Source organism: Mustelus asterias, chromosome 7, assembly GCF_964213995.1.
Source record: "Mustelus asterias chromosome 7, sMusAst1.hap1.1, whole genome shotgun sequence".
Classification (NCBI taxonomy): domain Eukaryota; kingdom Metazoa; phylum Chordata; class Chondrichthyes; order Carcharhiniformes; family Triakidae; genus Mustelus; species Mustelus asterias.
The window spans coordinates 137,850,990-137,872,068 of record NC_135807.1 but is presented as its reverse complement, the minus strand read 5'-3'; the positions used below and the strand labels follow the sequence as shown (position 1 = coordinate 137,872,068).

General features: G+C 46.5%; 1 protein-coding gene across 3 annotated transcripts in view; it reads right to left on the bottom strand.

The window, feature by feature from the left end:
- Positions 1–8,812: 8,812 nt before the first annotated feature.
- The window catches only part of cnot10 (CCR4-NOT transcription complex, subunit 10), a 39,460-nt gene continuing 27,193 nt past the window's right edge, over positions 8,813–21,079 (bottom strand). For all 3 annotated transcript variants that reach the window (XM_078216895.1, XM_078216896.1, XM_078216894.1), the window contains 4 exons: positions 20,230–20,265; positions 14,974–15,101; positions 12,200–12,275; positions 8,813–10,331 (listed from right to left, as the gene is read on the bottom strand). In XM_078216895.1, coding sequence (XP_078073021.1) covers positions 10,183–10,331; positions 12,200–12,275; positions 14,974–15,101; positions 20,230–20,265 — 389 coding nt within the window. In that variant the 3' untranslated portion in view covers positions 8,813–10,182. The remainder of the gene's footprint in view (positions 10,332–12,199; positions 12,276–14,973; positions 15,102–20,229; positions 20,266–21,079) is intronic.

Genomic DNA, 21,079 nt, shown 5'->3' with positions numbered 1-21,079 from the left:
AACTGACTATTCAACTGTGTTTGCTGGAACAGATTTCAGTCCCAACTCTGGAACAAGAGTAACAGCACCACCTATTGTACAATCTCGGAATCATTGTGATCTTAACAGCATTAGAAAGAAAATTCTAATTATAGTTTAAAAAGTTAAAAAGTTAAAAAAGATTTAAAGTTTATTTATTAGTCTCAAATAGGCTTACATTAACACTGCAATGAAGTTACTGTGAAAACCCCCTCGTCACCACACTCAGGCGGCTGTTCGGGTTACACTGAGGGAGAATTTAGCATGACCAATGCACCCTAACCAGCACATCTTTCGGACTGTGGGAGGAAACCGGAGCACCCGGAGGAAACCCACGCAGACACGAGGAGAACGTGCAGACTTCGCACAGAGGTGACCCAAGCCAGGAATGGAGCACAGGTCCTTGGCGCTGTGAGGGAGCAGTGCTAACCACTGTGTCATCGTGCCGCCCTAGTATAATTATATAGTGTCTTTTGTTTAGTAAAACACCCAAAGGTGCTTCATAGGTGCAATTAACACACAAAATTTGACACTAAGCCATATAAAGGTTAGATGGTCAAAAGTCTTGTCAAAGAGGTGGGTGTTAAGGAGTAGGCGGCACGGTGGCACAGTGGTTAGCACTGCTGCTTCACAGCTCCAGGGACCTGGGTTCGATTCCCGGCTTGGGTCACTGTCTGTGTGGAGTTTGCACATTCTCCTCGTGTCTGCGTGGGTTTCCTCCGGGTGCTCCGGTTTCCTCCCACCGTCCAAAGATGTGCGGGTCAGGTTGATTGGCTATGCTAAAAATTGCCCCTTAGAGTCCTGAGATGCGTAAGTTAGAGGGATTAGTGGGTAAATATGTAGGGATATGGGGGTCGGGTCTGGGTGGGATTGTGGTCGGTGCAGACTCGATGGGCCAAATGGCCTCTTTCTGCACTGTAGGGTTTCTATGATTCTACGAGTGTCTTAAAGGGAGAGAGACAGAGAGAGTTGGAGAAATTTAGGAAGACAGCTGCAGAGCTTAGGGCCCAGGCTCTGAAGACCCAGTCATTAATAATGGATTGATTAAAATCAGGGATAGGTAAGAGACCAGAATTGAACAAGTGAATAGAACTTAGAGGGTTGTAGGGCTGGAGGAGATGACAGAGATAGGAAGAGGTGAGGTAGCAGAGGGATTCGCAAACAAACATGAGAATTTAAAATTGAGGAATCACTGGAGGACAGTGAATGTAGTGGGTGATGGATGAGCTGCGCCACTCATTTTTCATCTTTCAAAGGTGGCACAGTGGTTAGCACTGCTGCCTCACAGCGCCAGGGACCCGGTTTCGATTCCAGCCTCGGGTCACTGTCTGTGTGTGGAGTCTACACGTTCTCCCCATGTCTCCGCTTTCCTCCCACAGTCCAAAGATGTGCAGGTTAAGTGGATTAGCCATAGTAAATGCGCAGGGTTACAGGGGTAGGGCAAGGGGAGGAGTTGAATGGGATACTCTTTCAGAGAGTCAGTGCAGATCTGATGGGCTGATTGGCCTCTTTCTGGAGGGATTCTATGGTTCTATTTCCTCAGAACAACCCCCAAAGTGCTTCACAGCAAATGTAATGATTTCTGTAAGGCAGGCGGAGGTCTTGTTGTGCAATGGATAGCGTTCCTTCCTCTGAGCCAGAAGCTCTGGGTTCCAGACCAACCTTGGGACTTAGGTGGAATTCATAACGTGGCCAAACATGCTGAGTATCAGCTTGTGAATCTTTCCAGTCTTCACCAATGGCAGTTAGGGAGAGATTCCTGGTCAGCCATCCGCAAAAGGCAATGGCAAACAACTGCAGTACCTTGCCAAGCATAATGATGGACCAACACATGGAGGTGTGTGGGCACCAATTCCCTCTGAGGGCTGGCACCTGAATGGTGCATAAGACAAGCACATAGCACAGTCCCACAAACAGCACGGTCCCATAAACAGCACGGTCCCATAAACAGCACGGTGATATCCAACAGATCATGTGTTTTGAGTGATGCTGATTGAAGGATAAATATTGGGCCGGGCACCAGAGAATCATTAATCCAATTGCAACCACTTCTCTTGCCTCTGAATCAGAAGTTTGTGGGTTTCAGTTTCATCTCCAAGAGGCTGACACAGCGCAGTGCCGCCGCCAAGGGAGCGCTGAAAGAGTGCCGCACCGCCGAGGGAGCGCTGAGGGAGTGCCGCACCGCCAAGGGAGCGCTGAGAGAGTGTCGCACCGCCAAGGGAGCGCTGAGGGAGTGCCGCACCGCCGAGGGAGCGCTGAGGGAGTGCCGCACCGCCAAGGGAGCGCTGAGGGAGTGCCGCACCGCCAAGGGAGCGCTGAGGGAGTGCCACACCGCCGAGGGAGCGCTGAGGGAGTGCCGCACCGCCGAGGGAGCGCTGAGGGAGTGCCGCACCGCCGAGGGAGCGCCGCCGGAGATGTCATCTTTCAGATGAGTTTAACTGAGGCACCATCGGCTCTCCCGAGTGGCTGTGAAAGATCTTGCAGCATTGTTTGAAAGATGAGCAGGGGAGTGCAACCCGGTCTCCTGTCCAATGATAACCCGCTGGAAAACACCATCATTGTCACTTGCCGCATCTTTATGCGTTTATTTTCACTGCTGCCTTTCCCACAAGTCACTACACTTCAAAAAGTACCTCATTGGCTGTGAAGCATTTTGCCCTTTCGTTCTCTGACTGATTCAGAGTCCGGTCTGGGATTGTCCTCCTTGGGGCAGGGATGGTTAAGGGGGAGTTGGATAGGTGTGATCTAAATCATGAAGGATTCTGAGATAGAGTAAATGAAGAAAAACTGTTTCCACCGACAGGAGGGTTCAAAAACCAGGAGAGGTACAAGATAATCGATAAACAAACCAGAGAGGAGATGAGGAGAGCTTTTTTCTGTGAATGATCTGGAAGGCGCTGACTGTAAGGGCAGGGGCAGCAGCAGACAGATTCAAGTTTTTAGGTGCCCAGATCACCAACAACCTGTCCTGGTCCCCCCATGCCGACACTATAGTTAAGAAAGCCCCACCAACGCCTCTACTTTCTCTGGAGGAGATTTGGCATGTCAGCTACGACTCTCACCAACTTTTACAGATGCACCATAGAAAGCATTCTTTCTGGTTGTATCACAGCTTGGTCTGGGCTCCTGCTCTGCCCAAGACCGCAAGGAATTACAAAGGGTTGTGAATGTAGCCCAATCCATCACGCAAACCAGCCTCCCATCCATTGACTCTGTCTACACTTCCCGCTGCCTCGCCAAAGCAGCCGGCATAATTAAGGACCCCACTCACCCCAGACATTCTCCCCTCCACCTTCTTCCATCAGGAAAAAGATACAAAAGTCTGGCGACACCAATGGATTCAAGAACAGCTTCTTCCCTGTTGCTGTCAGACTTTTGAATGGACCTACCTCGCATTAAGTTGATCTTTCTCTACACCCGAGCTATGACTGTAACACTACATTCTGCAATCTCTCCTTTCCTTCTCTATGAAGAGTATGCTTTGTCTGTACAGCGCGCAAGAAACAATACTTTTCACTGTATACTAATACATGTGGCAATAATAAATCAAATCAAATCAGATACAACAATAACTTTCCAAAGGGAATTGGGTAAATATTTATAATGAATAATGGGAAAGGAACAGTGGGGTGGGACGAATGGGACCATTCAGTGGTTACAGCACAGGAGGGGGTCGTTTGAGCAGTCATTTCCAAACCAGTCCCTTGCACTCACCAAGTGCCACTCTCTGCCTTTCCCCCACATCCCCGAAACCTCTTCAGATAACAATCCAGTTCCCTTTTAAATCCCACAGCTGACTGCCTCCACCGCACTCCCCACCACCTTGCGTTCCAGATCCTAACCACTTACTGCATCAAAACGTTTTTTTCTCAGGTCGGCTATTGTTCCTTTTATCAGTTACTTTAAATCTGTTTCTCGATCTTTCTGCCAATGGGGACAATCACCGCCCTCCATTTTCTTGTGAATTTGCTGTAGCAAACACCAGGAGGTGATGACGGATATAAGTCAGTCATGTGGCCTTCCTTTTCTATCAACGGTATGCTTTGTCTGAATAGCGCGCAAGAAACAATGCTTTTCACTGTATGTTAATACATGTGACACAATAATAAATCAAATCAAATCAGCCTTTGGGTAATTAGCAAATTACAGATGCGAGGACAATATGTCCACACCTCCCCGATCTCCCCAAAACTTCAACCACAACCCAAATCCCACCCCACCTAACCCAGCTACCAGTATCAGAGCTTTAATGACAAATTTCCCACCTGCATTCTCTGCTCAAAGCCTTTTCCAACCACAACCAGGTTGTTTGAAGTGAGGGGGAGAGTTGGGGCTTTATTACGATTCTGGTTGCATCCTTTCGTTTTTTTAAAAAAAATTTACCCTCAGTATTTACCATTCCGCATTTCCTCTTTCTTTGGATGTGCAAATCATGTTTTAAAAAAAGGTTCCCCACTCACTGCCCCTTCAACACAATAACCAGGCTCCAATTCTAACTCACTCAAAACCCACTCACTCATTGAGTTCCCTTCCAGTCGGGGAACACTTCAGCAGTCGAGGGCATTCAGCCTCCAATCTTCGGGTAAGCGTTCTCCAAGGCGACCTTCAAGACACACGACAACACAGAATCACCGAGCAGAAACTGATAACCAGGTTCCACACACACGAGGACGGCCTCAACCAGGATCTTGGGTTCATGTCACACTACATGACACCTCCACCATACTGCCTGGGTTTGCAAAATCCTACTAACTGTCCTGGCTTGGCACAATTCACACCTCTTTAACCTGTGATTATCCCTCTCTCCACGCACAGTGTTTGTATCTGTGAAGACTTTACCTTTAAAGACTCGCATTCCAACCATTCTTCACGTCCTAATCTGTAATTATCTTGCTTTGCCTATATGTGCCGTGTTTGTGAACTAACCTCCACTCAGTTGATGAAGGAGCAGTGCTCTGAAAGCTCGTGATTCCAAATAAACCTGTTGGACTTTCACCTCGTGTTGTGAGACTTTTCATTGAGTTAAAATTGGGCCTGTTACACGTGAATGATGATTCAATTAGTAGAAACAGAAAATATTCATTTTGAAAGAATCATAGAGGTCATAGAATCCCTACAGTGCAGATGGAGGCTATTCAGCCCATCAAGTCTGCACTGACAACAATCCCACCCACGCCCCATCCCCGCAACCCCACATTTTTATCCTGCTAACCCCCCTGACACTAAGGGTCAATTTAACATGGCCAATCCACCAAACCTGGACATCTTTGGACTGTGGGAGGAAACCGGAACACCTGGAGGAAACCCACACAGACACGGGGAGAACGTGCAGACTCCACACAGACAGTGACCCGAGCCGGGAATTGAACCCAGATCCCAGGCGCTGTGAGGCAGCAGTGTTAACCACTGTGCCACCGTGTTTGATGAGAGCACTGCGAATTCCTCAGCTCTGAATTACACTAATTCATCGCCAGTTCCCACTCGTACAAATTCTACTGAGGCTGGTAGGAAATCTGAGCTTTGGTTTTTAACGTCAGGACAATGGGCTTCATTTTCGGGTCTGATTCACGGGCTGGGCTCTCGGAGAAACCCTGAGGCCAGGCAGTAGCGATTTTCTCAATGGTTAGACTAGACGGGAAAGGAAGCAAAACAAGAAGAAATCCTTCCCATTGCAGAAACAAAAGTTATGTTCAATTTACCGAGGAGCTGTCTGCACAGTTTAAACCCAATCAGCAACACTGCATTCCCTACACTCTGCCAAATTAAAATTCCCAAATTGGGTGACACCAATTATTTTGCAAAGCAAATCAACTACTAAGTCGTGAGTCTATAGCTTTAAACTGTTTTTCACAATCAGTTTCTGATTTAATGAAAACTGGTGTCTTATTCCCTTTTTGTCTTATAGCCCAATAGGTGAGATAATAAAGGTGGACCAGAACAGAATTTATTTTAAGGACAATTGCTTCCCAGCTGGGCTGAGAGAGAATATCTCCCATATGTATTCTGAGCGGGCAATCATTCTCATTCCTCATGATATTGAGGGAAGACAGCCAAATTCTCTCATCATATTTCCCACTGGACAATATATATTTCTTTGTAAATTACTTGGGGCTTTTACCCACTGCCAGAACATCTTTGCTTCATTTGCAGCCTTGAGAAAGCACCTGCATTGTCCCCCTGCCATACATTTAAGTTTGACACATGTTGCCTCTGAGTATCACAGGCTGACCCTCCCATAGGTCAAACCAGCCTCCCATCCATTGACTCTGTCTACACTTCCCGCTGCCTTGGCAAAGCAGCCAGCATAATTAAGGACCCCATCACCCCGGACATTCTCTCTTCCACCTTCTTCCTTGGGGAAAAAGATACAAAAGTCTGAGGTCACGTACCAACAGACTCAAGAACAGCTTCTTCCCTGCTACTGTCAGACTTTTGAATGGACCTACCTCGCATTAAGTTGATCTTTCTCTACACCCTAGCTATGACTGTACCACTACATTCTGCACTCTCTCCTTTCCTTCTCTATGAACGGTATGCTTTGTCTGTATAGCGCGCAAGAAACAATACTTTTCACTATACTAATACATGTGATAATAATAAATCAAATCATAGCATAGCATAGCAGGCACAAAGGGAGTGCTGCATTGCCTGAAGGGGGTGCCTTTTGGACTGAGGTTCAGCCTGCCCTCTCGAGGAGGACGCTGGAGACCCTGGGGGGGAGCCACTATATTGAAAGTGGAGCAAACAAGAGGTGTTTGCCCTGGTGTCCCAACTGATATCTAATCCCTTGACCATCACATTAACTGTCTGTGCTAGTGAGGCCACAGCTGGAGTACTGTGTACAGTTTTGGTCTCCTTATTTGAGAAAGGATATACTAGCACTGGAGGGGGTGCAGAGGAGATTCACTAGGTTGATTCCGAAGTTGAGGGGGTTGGCTTATGAGGAGAGACTGAGTAGACTGGGGCTATACTCATTGGAATTCAGAAGAATGAGGGGAGATCTTATAGAAACATATAAGATTATGGAAGGAATAGGTAAGATAGAAGCAGGGAGGTTGTTTTCACTGGCGGGTGAAACTAGAACAAGGGGACATAGCTTCAAAATAAGGACTGATTTAGGACTGAGTTGAGGAGGAACTTCTTCACACAAAGGGTTGTGAATCTGTGGAATTCCCTGCCCAGTGAAGCAGTTGAGGCTACCTCATTGAATGTTTTTAAGGCAAGGATAAATTTTTGAACAGTAAAGGAATTAAGGGTTATGGTGAGCGGGCGGGTAAGTGGAGCTGAGTCCACGAAAAGATCAGCCATGACCTTATTGAATGACGGAGCAGGCTCGAGGGGCCAGATGGCCTACTGCTGCTCCTCGTTCTTATATTCTTATCAAATCACTGTTTGTGGGATAGCGCTGTTTGTGGGATATTGCTATTAAACAATTTGGCTTTGCGTTTCCAACGTTACAACACTGATTGCATTTCGAAAAGTATCTCATTGGCTGCAAAACGCTTTGGCATGTCCCGAGGCGCTACAGAAATGCAAGTCTTTCTTTCTCAGTCGAGTCGCGACATGTGAGAGGTTTGCAGAGGGCTGAGGTTTAAAGAGAGGCTAAGCTGCTTGATGCAAAATCCTCAGGGTGAGTTACGCAGGACGCTGAAAGTGATGTTAACAGGCCACTCAAATCAATTGCAAATTCAGCAATTAAATCTCCTGACATCAGTAAGAAACAGAATATTTAGTGTTAATAATGTGGGATCATAGACTGTTCCGTCACAGAAACAGGCAATTCAGTCCAACACCTCTATGCTGCTGCTTTTCACACCCCTTTTCTTGGATCAGTCCATCTGATCCCGGTCACTCTGCCTTGGGATCTCTTTACCCACTTGAGGGGGGCTCACCTGACCCGGGTTTAGCATCACATTCAAAAAAATAAACAGCGCTCCCTCAGTACCACACTGGGAGCGCCAGTCTAGGATCCGAGATCTGGAGCGGGTCCTGACTCTGTCAGCAAGCTAGCCACTGAGCCAAGGCAGACCCTATCGTGTGGGACATTCCAAAGCTTTATTGACTTCACTTTGGGGGGAAGAAACACGGCAAATCTCTCCGAAGGCATTTGTAAGTTTGGGTACATAAGCGAGAGAGCATACAAACCGGCCTCTCTCTCCTAGTCCAGCTTAAACTGTTAATCATAGAATCCCTACAGTGCAGAAGGAGGCCATTCAGCCCATCGAGTCTGCACCGACTCTCCGAAAGAGCATCTGTTCAGTTCTGGACACTTGCACCTCATGAAAGATTCACCGACCTTGCAAGGGGCGAAGACCAGCACCATGGCTTAGAGCCTTAAATTATGAGGGCCAATACCATAGACTGGGCTTGCGAGTTGATGGGAGAAATTTCTGTTGGGCAATGGTATCAGGGGAGTGTTACAATGGGTGGATTGAGTTAACATACACATTTGCCACAGTTGGATTGAACGGTGGAACAGGGACTGATTCACCTCCTCCTGGTACACCAAACAAACAGATGCGACCTCTTAATGCCTCATCCAAGGGGCAGAGTGAAAAACACAAGGTAATAAATATTGAAAGCTCTTATCTAGAATAGTATAGACATAGTTTGTAGCTGCCATTGCTGAGCCCAAGGCAAAGCTACCAGAAACAGGAAAACAAACGCAAAAGACTGCAGATGATGGAATGCTGGAAATACTCAGCAGGTCTGGCAGTGTCTGTGGAGAGAGAGAGAGCGAGTTAACATTTCAAGTCCAAAACGAACTGAAAAAACGAGAAAATTCAGCACAGTGAACATTTCACTACACTTGTACTTTATTCACAATTGCAGAATGAACTATTGCTCCAAAATATCATTTTATTTGCTATATTTATGAATGCCTGTGTTTCAACTGGACACGTTTTATAATACATTAGAATCTCACTGTCTCACGCTAACCTAGCCGGCGGCCTGCTTGCTGGGGTGGAGAGTCCACATGGACAAGAACTACAGCTGCATCTGATCATCCTCTGGTGTAATCGGGGTTGTTAGCTGCTGCTGGGTTGGCCCAGTGCACTAGAAGGTTCTGGGCACAGCTCTCACTGGTGAATTCCAGTAGCCAGCAGCAACACTATCATTGATGCAACTGTAAACCTCTGGCAAATCCAAGTCTGCGGTTTGGCGAAGTGAGATCCTACTGTAGGGACTATACATCTGCTTTGTCCACCTCCCACCCTCCCTGATTAAAATTCGACTATAAAACTCTTTTGTTCTTTATTTATTTGGTATAATTCAACTTTTAATATCTTTTGCTAGGCTTTTCTTTACACGACTAATATCTCCAGGGAAAAAAAAAGATCTCCCCTGAAAAGCTGCCGCGTGCAAGCTTAGTAAAAGACTATTTACAAAAGGTGGACAGCAGTTAGCGAAATTCCCATAACTGTTCTGCAACGAGCTGCTTAGAACAAATCGGATTCCTGGAGATTTTATTTGGTTTCGTCTCTCTGCCTATCACTGTGCCCCATTCCAAGCCCAGCCAAGTTAATGGTGTCGCCAACACTCTGAAGTTGGACCAAAGTTACCTGTAAATTTGGCCTAAAGGGACAGGTATTTACAACGTCATTCACAGTAGCATTTGCCAATCGTTCACATGTTCTCTCAGTGCCAGAACTCAACTAGCAATCCCCTCGGCAGTTTGACTAAAGGATAATATATAAAAGTGTTCCATAACACACACACACGCGCACACAGCATTGGTGGGTTGCTAAAGGGGCAACATAAAATGGTGTCTTTAACATAGTGTATTCATTGGATCGCTTTAATAGATGGAAATGTTAACAGAGAACAAACCTGAACAGCTATAAATACTGCAATTACAAATCATTACCCAGAAAAAACATTTAGAAAAACTCAGCAAACCTCCAAATTCTGGAAACATTATGAATCTATCCTCGTACTATGGCCAGGATACGGTTTTGAGGTCTAAGTGAGGTTTAAACCTAAAACAAAAATGCTGTCTGCAGTTTTATCAGAGTGCCGATTGGAGAGGTCGCAGTCCACGCCAGTTGGCTGAAAATTCACGATGAGGTTCTTCTTCAAATCCACCCCACCCTTTCCGATCCTCTTTTGCAGCTGCAAGCACATCTGGAGGAGTCCATGTGCACCGTGACCGGCACGAAGGTCTCATTTCCGCTGGACGGTGTTGAATGGTGACGGCTGGATGGTTTGGATGGATTGAAACACTGGCTTCTTTTTCACATCAGAGGACAGGGCTTTCAGTGAGGGCAACAGCTGGTTCCTTTTGATGATCTGTAGTGCCAACTGAGTGTTCCCTAAAAACAATCACAGCCAGACACACCGATTAACGAGGGGAATGCTGTTTGAGAATCACAGAATCCCTACAGTATCAAATGAGGCCATTCAGCCCATTGAGTCTGTACCGACCACAATCCCACCCGGGCCCCATTCTCTCAACCCCACGCATTTACCCTAGCTAGTCCCCCTGACATTGAGGGGCAATTTAGCATGGCCAATCAACCTCACCCACACATTTTTGGACTGTGGGAGGAAACCGGAGCACCCGGAGGAAACCCACGCAGACACAGGGAGAACGTGCAAACTCCACACAGACAGTGACCCGAGGCCGGAATCGAACCCGGGTTCCTGGCACTGTGAGGCAGCAGTGCTAACCACTGTGCCACCGTGCTGCCCAGAAATATAATTGGACAATGATTATTAGCTATCAGTGAACAGGAAGGTAAAGATCACAAATTCTTAAATGTAAACCTTTAGCAAATTTAACATCCAGCAACAATAGTGTGCATATACCATGTCATACCATGATAGAATGGACAGAAGCATAGAACTTGGAGGCCATTCAGCCCTTCCAACCTGTTCCTGTGTCCCAACCCCCATCTCGGTTCCACAATCCTCAAGAGATCTACCCAACAAAATTCTACCAAATTTTCAATTGCCCCCAGTGTCGACAGCTTCCTTGTTTGGAAGGGGTTGAGAGGTGGGGGAAGAGTGTTCCAGACTTTCACTAACCTGTGTGTGAAGAAGTGCTTCCTGACATAAGCATGAACGGCCTAGCTCAAATTTTCAGGTTGTGGAATTCTACAGTGCAGAAGGAGGCCCATCAAGTCTGCACCCACCACAATCCCACCCAGGCCCTATCCCTATTACCCTATTTACCCGAGCTAATCCCCCTGACACTAAGAGATAATTTTAACACGGCCAATTCACCTAACCTGCACATCTTTGGACTGTGGGAGGAAACTGGAGCACCCGGAGGAAACCCATGCAGACACGGGGACAATGTGCAAACTCCACACAGAGAGTGACCCAAGCCGGGAATCGAACCCGGGTCCCTGGCGCTGTGAGACAGCAGTGCTAACCACTGTGCCACCGTGCCACTCCTTTGTGCTGGACTCTCTATGGAAATAGTTTCTCTCACTTTCTCTATCCTATCAAATCCTTTAATCATTACAAACACCTCAATTAGATTACTTCCGAATCTTCTATACTTGAGGAAATACAAACCCAGTCCTATGCAACCGGTCCTGATAATTTAACCCATTTACCCTCAGTATTATTAGAGTGCATTTCCATTGCAGCCTGTCCAAAGGGCTATTTATTTTATGTAAGATGCAATATCCAGAACGGAATGCAATACTGCAGAGGCTTGTATGACTGTATCATACTGTCTGTGTGGAGTCTGCACATTCTCCCCATGTTTCCTCCGGATGCTCCGGTTTCCTCCCACAGTCCGAAAGACGTGCTGGTTAGGGTGCATTGGCCGTGCTAAATTCTCCCTCAGTGTACCCGAACAGGCGCCGGAGTGTGGCGACTAGGGGATTTTCACGGTAACTTCATTGCAGTGTTAATGTAAGCCGACTTGTGAAATAAGTAAACTTTAAACTTAAATTGAAAACAGAAACAGAATATTTCTGCCAGGATAGAATGGACAGAAGCATAGAACTTGGAGGCCATTCAGCCATTCCAACCCGTTCCTGTGTCCCAACCCCTATTTCTCTGCTACCTCATCCCTCAGGAAAACTTCCTGTACACACCACATAATAAAAACAATTAATGACTTATTCAAATCAGGGGAAATACCTCCCACGTGTTTTGGTTACAAGGCAATGTGTTAAATACAGCTAATGCAGCAACCTTAATCGAGGGTTAGGTATGAACGTACCGTTCTGCAGCTCAAGGTAAACAGCCAGTAGAATACCTTCTGGAGGAATCTCTTTTGGATTAACCATCGAAGCAGCCTGCAGTTTTAAACAAAGACACAACAATAGCTCATTGTACAGTTCCATCGCAGTGACCATTCTTCAGTCCAGGCAAATAGAGAATAGGGCAAATCTGCAGCACCGTACAAAATGCTTTCTAAAAACCCAAACAAACCTCAGCTACCAGATCCCTGTCAGTCAAAAATCAAAAATCACTTGTCGCTAATGTAAATGGAGATAGCAGAAGGTTTTTTATGAACTCTTTAGGTGAAAGAAATAAAAAAAGACAAGCACTACTCAAAATGAACAATAACTTCATTATGGTAAATAAGGAAATGACAGTCACAAACGGGTGGCAGTGGTTAGCACTGCTGCCTCGCAACGCCAGGGACCAGTGTTCGAATCCCGCTTGGGTCACTGTCTGTGTGGAGTTTGCACACTCTCTCCGTGTCTCGTGGGTTTCCTCCGGGTGCTCCGGTTTCTTCCCACAGTGCGAAAGACGTGCTGGTTAGGGTGCATTGGCCATGCTAAATTCACCCTCAGTGAACCCGTACAAGCGCCAGAATGTGGTGATTAGGGGGATTTTCACAGTAACTTCATTGCAGTGTTAATGTAAGCCTACTTGTGACACTAATAAATAAACTTTTGAAACTTTTGACTCTACTTCTCTGCCTGCCTCCCATTACCCTCCATTCCCTTCTCAATCAAAAATCTGTCTAACAGCATCGAATATATAATAGATGTGAATGCAAACCCATGTCGACTATCTTTGATCAGCTGGTGCCTTTCTTGATATTGTTTTATTTAATCGTTAATCGTAGGTTCCAGTCACTTTTCGACTGTCGATGCAGCAATAACTCTGTCCCTGTTTTTGAGCTGGAGTGTAATATTTGCCACTCTCCAATGAATTTTTGAAAGTTTAACACACTCCTCACTTCACCCTCTTTGGGTATTCCGAGTTGCCTATCATCTGGACCGGAATTACATTTAGCTCCTGCATTCCCTGAAGCATTCCCTGATGTGAAACTCCGCTATATTGCTCTTCAGTACTATCAGAAAAAAATGAAATCAGAGGCTTCTGAAATGAGGAAATGTTTAGAATCATAGAATCCCTACAGCGTAGAAGGAGGCCATTCGGCCCATCGAATCTGCACTGACCACAATCCCTCCCAGGCCCTATCCCCATAGCCCCACGTATTTACCCTGCTCATCCCCATGGCACTAAGGGGCAATTTAGCATGGCCAATGCACCTAACCCGCACATCTTTGGAGTGTGGGAGAAAACTGGAGCACCCGGAGGAAACCCACGCAGACACGGGGAGAATGTGCAGACTCCACACAGACAGTGACCCGAGCCGGGAATCGAACCCAGGTCCCTGGAGCTGTGAGGCAGCAGTGCTAACCACTGTGCTACCGCGCCGTCCTGTCGAGACCACAATCAGATCAGACACGGTTGTACAGACAGAGTAGATTCGAGGGGCTGAATGGCCTACTCCTGCTCCTATTTCTTATGATCTTTAACCCCGGATTGTTAGGACATGGAATGAACTAACTGTGGTGAAATAAGAATCTCTTTGTAAGGGGTGAAGTGGATATGATTTCTCAATGTTATGGACACAGGACAGAAATCATAGATTATAGAAACCCTACAGCACAAAAAGAGGCCATTCGTCCCATCGAGTCTGCACCAATCACAATCCCACCCAGGCCCTTATCCCTACATATTTACCCTCTAACCTACACTTCTCAGGACACTAAGGGCAATTTTTAGCATGGCCAATCAACCTAACCCGCACATCTTTGGACTGTGGGAGGAAACTGGAGCACCCGGAGGAAACCCATGGAGACACGAGGAGAATGTGCAAACTCCACACAGACAGTGACCCAAGCCGGGAATCGAACCCAGGTCCCTGGAGCTGTGAAGCAGCAGTGCTAACCACTGTGCTACCGTGCCGCCCTGTGCTACCACCACAGGGTGATGCGGCCAGGTTATTTTGCTCTCAGATATCCAGCAAAGGGACAACAGGCCAAATGACTTCTGGTGCTGCAAAATTCTACGATTAGATGATCTTTGGCTGGAATCATACACATGTTCAGATTGTGATACCTGCTGTCAGATTCCAGGAACAAAGCCCTGGGCTGAAGAGCAGCAGCTAAAGGCTTTTAGGGCAGCAGATATACAATTCCCAAGAGGTGGATGAGTTAACAAAAGGCCCGTTCAGGTATCAAATGGGATTATAGCATGGAGGAAGAAAGTACAATGCAGGTTTAACAGGATTTGAGGATTAGTGTGCAAAGGAGCCGTTTAGACACTGTTTAGCCTGCATGGTGTTTGCCATCATCAATGTTAAATCACCGAAAGCATTCAGCCAGGATCTGGATCATTAGGGCAGGAGGAGAAGGGGGAAAAAAAAAAAATCAGAAAATGGCAGTGTGGAAAATCAAGCTCAAGGCAAAACCTAAACTCAGACAAGGAAGGATGGGCTCCTTCTGCACTAAAATGTCTGGAGCCTTTCCTTATTGTAGTTGCTACACATTTAGTCCGTTAGATTTGCAATTGGTAATTGAATAGACGGGTTATCGATTCTGAAGCACCCCCCAGGTGTGATTCACTGAAAAGAAAGGCTGTACACGGACCTCTCAGACTTGTCACAATTACAGGATAGTGGCATCATCCATGGCACTGGATGGAGTCCAGAGGAATAGGACTAAAACTGCACTGTTTTGTTTTTCTCACCTGGTGAAGACATTTACGTGCCTTGTCATATTCACTGCGGAGGCAATACGCGCTGCCGAGGTTGAAGAGCATCATTGCACAAGCAGACGAAACAGAATTGGGGTAACATTGCAGAATCTGCTTACCAGCTGTTAAGTACACAAAATGAAACCAGTTAGAATCACAGATCACAGGGAGGAGCTCGTTCAGCCCATCATGCCTGCACCAGCTCTTTCGACGAGCGATCCAGTTAATGACACTCCCCTGCTCTTTTCCCCATAGCCCTGCAATTCTTTCTCCCGCAAGGATTTTTGAAGGTCACCACGGTCCACCAACCATTCAGGCCGAAGCGGACAAAGCTTCTCTCCCATAAGCGCAAAGTGATCTAGACCATTTGGCCCCTCGAGCCCATTCTGCCATGCAGTAAGATCATGCTTGACCTTTCACCTCAACTACACCTTCCCACACTATCCCCAATACTCTTAATATCCAAAGATCTATCAAACTTTGACCCAACAACTGGGCATTGGCAGCTCCCAGTCTCATGAGAATTTCAAAGGATCAGAACACTTTGAATAAAGAAAGTTCTCCACGCCTCAGTCCTAAATGTCTGACCCCGCTATCCTGAGACTGTGGCCTCAATCTGTAGACGCCCCAGTTAGGAGAAACATCCTCACAACATCTACTTTGCCAAACCTTTAAAAAATTATATCTTTTAATAAGATCACCTCTCATTCTTCTAAGCTCTGGGAATATAGGCCTGGTCTACTCAAAATGCAGTAAGAGTTTTAACAACACCAGGTTAAAGTCCAACAGGTTTATTTGGTAGCAAATACCACTGTGTTCACCCCAGTCCAACGCCGGCATCTCCACATCATGACTACTCAAAATATCCAGAACCAGGATCACACTGAGGGTACGGGGTAAACCATTTAGGACTGAGATGAGGAGAAATTTCTTCACCCAGAGAGTGAGTGGTCAGTCACCCTGTGGAATTCTCTACCACAGAAAGAAGTTGAGGCCAATTTTTTTTTCAAGCAGGAGTTAAGATATAGCACTTGGGGCTAAAGGGACAAAGGATGTTGGGGGGAGTGGGTGGGGGGAGGCAGGATCAGGCTATCAGCCATGAATAGCGGAGCAGGCTTGAAGGGCCAAATGGCCTCCTCCTGTGCTTTTTTCCATGTTTCTGTGTTAAGACAATCCTCTCATCCCAGGAATCAGTCCAGAGAAGCCTTGCCACATTCCCTCTAATGCAAGCAGAATCTCTTTCTTTAGGTAAGGAGTCACGTCACTTCTGCTTCTTTTAGAGGCATCTGTGTCCAACTTACAAAAGGTTTCTGATCTTGGGATGAACAAATCTTTTTCCTCAAGAGTTTGCAGGAAATGATTCCCTACATACCACGTAGAATCCAAAAAGTATCGTGGTTTATAAATCAAAACTCTAGTCTACTCACAGCAAAAAAAAAGGTTCAATCTCTAAGGGTTGAGAGGGGAAAAAAAATGAAAACATATTAAAAAGAAATCAAGGGAGGAAGAATGGAATTGGTATTTTTCTAATAACCCTTTGGTGCCGTACTTTAAACGGGCAGATTCTGAAATATCTGGAAATTATTATTGGTGCAACTAACAGTCAATTTAAGCAGCAGGAAGTGTTTAACTGGGGGGTTGTAGCTGGTAGTTTCTGTGTTGACGATAGAACAACACTTTATCTGTTTAAAAAAAACAGGTGGCACAGTGGTTAGCACTGCTGCCTCATGGCACCAGGGATCCGAGTTCAATTCCCGGCTCGGGTCACTGTCTGTGTGGAGTCTGCACGTTCTCCCCGTGTCTGCGTGGGTTTCCTCCGAGTGCTCCGGTTTCCTCCCACACTCCAAAGCTGTGCTGGTTAGGTGGGTTGACCATGCTAAATTGCCCCTTAGTGTCAGGAGGATTAGAAGGGTAAATACGTGAGGTTCTGGGGATAGGACCTGGCGGGACTGTTGTCGGTACAGGCTTGATGTGCCGAATGGCCTCCTTCTGCACTGTACAAGGGAACATAGGAATTAGGAGCAGGAGGCAGCAAATCCAGCCCTTCGAGCCGGCTCTGCCATTCAATCAGATCATGGCTGATCCCCCCCTGGTCTCAAATCCACCTCCCCACCTGTTCCCCACATCCCTCTTTCCCTTTTTCTTAAAATTCAAAGACTATTTCCTCGGGTGGATGGAGCTATTACAAGGGGGCATAACTATAGGGTTCGTGGTGGGAGATATAGGAAGGATATCAGAGGTAGGTTCTTTACGCAGAGAGTGGTTGGGCCCTGGTGCCATGAGGCAGCAGTGCTAACCACTGTGCCACCTGTTTTTTTTAAACAGATAAAGTGTTGTTCTATCGTGTGGAATGGACTGCCTGCAGTGATAGTGGAGTCAGACACTTTCGGAACATTTAAGCAGTTATTGGATAGGCACATGGAGCACACCAGGATGATAGGGAGTGGGATAGCTTGATCTTGGTTTCAGATAAAGCTCGGCACAACATCGTGGGCCGAAGGGCCTGTTCTGTGCTGTATTGTTCTATGTTCTATATCTATCTCCCTCTTGAAACCATTCACCGATTCAGTCTCCACCGCGCGATGGGGCAGCGAGTTCCACAAATTCACCCCCCTCTGCGGGAAGTAGTTCCTCCTCATCTCAGTTTAAAATCTACCGCCTCTCACCCTATACCTGTGACCTCTTGTTCTGGATTGCTCCACAAGAGGAAACATTTGGCTACATTTACTTTATCAATCCCTTTTAACATTTTATATACCTCGATCAGACCCCCTCTCATTCTTCTAAACTCCAGCGAGTACAAACCCAAACTGTTTAATCTCTCCTCATACATCAACCCCTTCATCCCCGGAATCGATCTGGTGAATCTCCTCTGAACTGCCTCCAATGCCGCAACATCCTTCCTCAAATAAGGAGACCAAAACTGGACACAATACTCCAGATGTGGTCTCACCAACACCTGATACAACTGCAACAACACTTCTCTACTTTCATACCCCAGACCTTTCGCAATAAATGCCAACATCCCATTGGCCTTTTTTATTAAATGCTGCACCTGCAAACTGACTTTCTGTGATTCACGAACAAAGATCCCTCTGCCCGGGTGCATTTTGAATCTGCTTTCCATTTAGGTAATAATTTGCCTTTCAATTTTTTCTGCCAAAATGGACAACCTCACACTTATCCACATTAAACTCCATCCACCAGATTTTGGAATATTTTCCTAGCCTATCTATATCTGTCTGTAGAATCTTCATCTCCTCTACACTGCCTGCTTTCCCATCTATTTTAGTATCATCAGCAAATTTTTCTATGTTACACTCTGTCCCTGCTTGCAAATCATTTATACAGATTGTAAACAGTTGAGGTGCGAGGACTGACCGCAGGGTAGGGATTCAATTCTATTTCTCTGCACCAAACCAATAAAACCTGGCCAACAAATAAGAGAGCACAGGTCCTAAACAAGGAGACATACACACAGCAACACACAGCAACACACATTTACACACACCAACACACATTTACACACAGCAACACACAGTTACACACAGCAACACACAGTTACACACAGCAACACACAGTTACACACAGCAACACACAGTTACACACAGCAACACACAGTTACACACAGTTACACACAGCTACACACAGTTACACACAGCAACACACAGTTACACACAGCAACACACATTTACACACAGCAACACACATTTACACACAGCAACACACATTTACACAGCAACACACATTTACACACAGCAACACACATTTACACACAGCAACACACATTTACACACAGCAACACACATTTACACACAGCAACACACATTTACACACAGCAACACACATTTACACAGCAACACACATTTACACACAGCAACACACATTTACACACAGCAACACACATTTACACACAGCAACACACATTTACACACAGCAACACACATCAACACACATTTACACACAGCAACACACATTTACACACAGCAACACACATCAACACACATTTACACACAGCAACACACATTTACACACAGCAACACACATTTACACACAGCAACACACATTTACACACAGCAACACACATTTACACAACACTTTAACGTGGAAAACCACTCCAAAGTGCTTCAGAGGAAGGTTAATAAAAACATGACACCCAGCCACACAAGGAGACAAGGGTTTGGTCGCAGAGTCAAGTTTTAACGAATGTTTTAAAGGAGGTGAGAGCGGTGGCGAGACTGAGTGAGGGAATTCCAGAGCTTTTGCCCCAGACAGCAGAAGGCACGGCCGCCAATAGGGATCAAAATCAGGGATGCACAAGAGGCCAGAATTGGAGGAGTGTATTTTGGACGGTTGTGGGGCTAGAAGGGACTGCAGCGATAGGGAAGGGAGAAGCCATGGAGGGACTTGAAAACAAGGAGAGTTTTAAAATCAAGATAATAGAATCTCTACAGTGCAGAAGGAGGCCATTCGGCCCATCGAGTCTGCACTGACCACAATCCCACCCAGCCCCTATCCCTGTAACTCCATGTATTTACCCTGCTAGTCCCCCTGACACTAAGGGGCAATTTAGCATGGTCAATCCACCTAAGTACACATCTTTGGATATGGAAGGAAACCGGAGCACCCGGACGAAACCCACGCAGACACGGGGAGAACATGCAGACTCCGCACAGACAGTGACCCAAGCCGGGAATCGAACCCAGATCCCTGGCGCTGTGAGGCAGCAGTGCTAACCACTGTGCCACCCATGTTGCCAGACTGGGAGCCATTGTAGGCCAGCGAGCACAGGAGTGATGGGTGAACAGAACATTAAAAGTTGTTTTTAATACTTCAATTATCTGGTTATATGCTGATGTATAAAGCAAGAAAACCAAAATAAAATATCTACAATAGATGGTATTGCAGGAAACTCTCCTACATTGCTCCTTAACCCTCCCTTCAAGATATTGCTGCCACAGATTAAAAAAAGACAAACTTCTAAGGCTTTAAAATACATGAACGTTTCAAGCTGACAACATCCATATTATGATTCCCCATCCTCCTATTGTCATTTAGTCACTCCTAGTCTCTACCTTGCCATAGACACTCCGTTCACCCATTTTCATTCCACACGAGCGGTCACTGATCTGAAATATTGACTCTATCCACAGATGCTGCCTGATAAACTGCATGTTTTTGCTTCAGATTTGCAGCATCCACACTATTCTGCTTTTGCTCCCAAAGATGGCGTTTTAAACATATACTTACAGCTTTCCATCTGTTCATTTTCCCCTCGGTCAGATCCTGAAAAGAAAAGCCAAAATTTGCATTTACTTTCCATGTAACAGACATACATATAACTGACATACCTGTTCATTTCATTGCTCCTCATTATCACAACATTCTCTGAACTGGAAGAAAATACACTCATTCTCTTTTTGGTGTGAGAATGAATGGTGGGGAGGCATGCTGATGGCGTGTGTGTGTGTTGGGGGCGTGGGGTGGTGATGTGCGTGTGTGGGGTGTATGCGTGGAGGGAGTGTTGTGTGCGTGGGGGGGGTGTTGTGAGAGTGTGGGGGGTGTTGTGTGTGTGTGGTGGGGGTGTTGTGTGTGTGTGGGGGGTGTTGTGTGTGTGTGGGGGGTGTTGTGTGAGTGTGGGGGGTGTTGTGTGAGTGTGGGGGGTGTTGTGTGAGTGTGGGGGGTGTTGTGTGAGTGTGGGGGGTGTTGTGTGAGTGTGGGGGGTGTTGTGTGAGTGTGGGGGGTGTTGTGTGAGTGTGGGGGGTGTTGTGTGAGTGTGGGGGGTGTTGTGTGAGTGTGGGGGGTGTTGTGTGAGTGTGGGGGGTGTTGTGAGAGAGTGGGGGGTGTTGTGAGAGTGTGGGGGGTGTTGTGTGAGTGTGGGGGGTGTGTGAGTGTGGGGGGTGTTGTGTGAGTGTGGGGGGTGTTGTGTGAGTGTGGGGGGTGTTGTGTGAGTGTGGGGGGTGTTGTGTGAGTGTGGGGGGTGTTGTGTGAGTGTGGGGGGTGTTGTGTGAGTGTGGGGGGTGTTGTGTGAGTGTGGGGGGTGTTGTGTGAGTGTGGGGGGTGTTGTGTGAGTGTGGGTGGGGGGGTGTTGTGTGAGTGT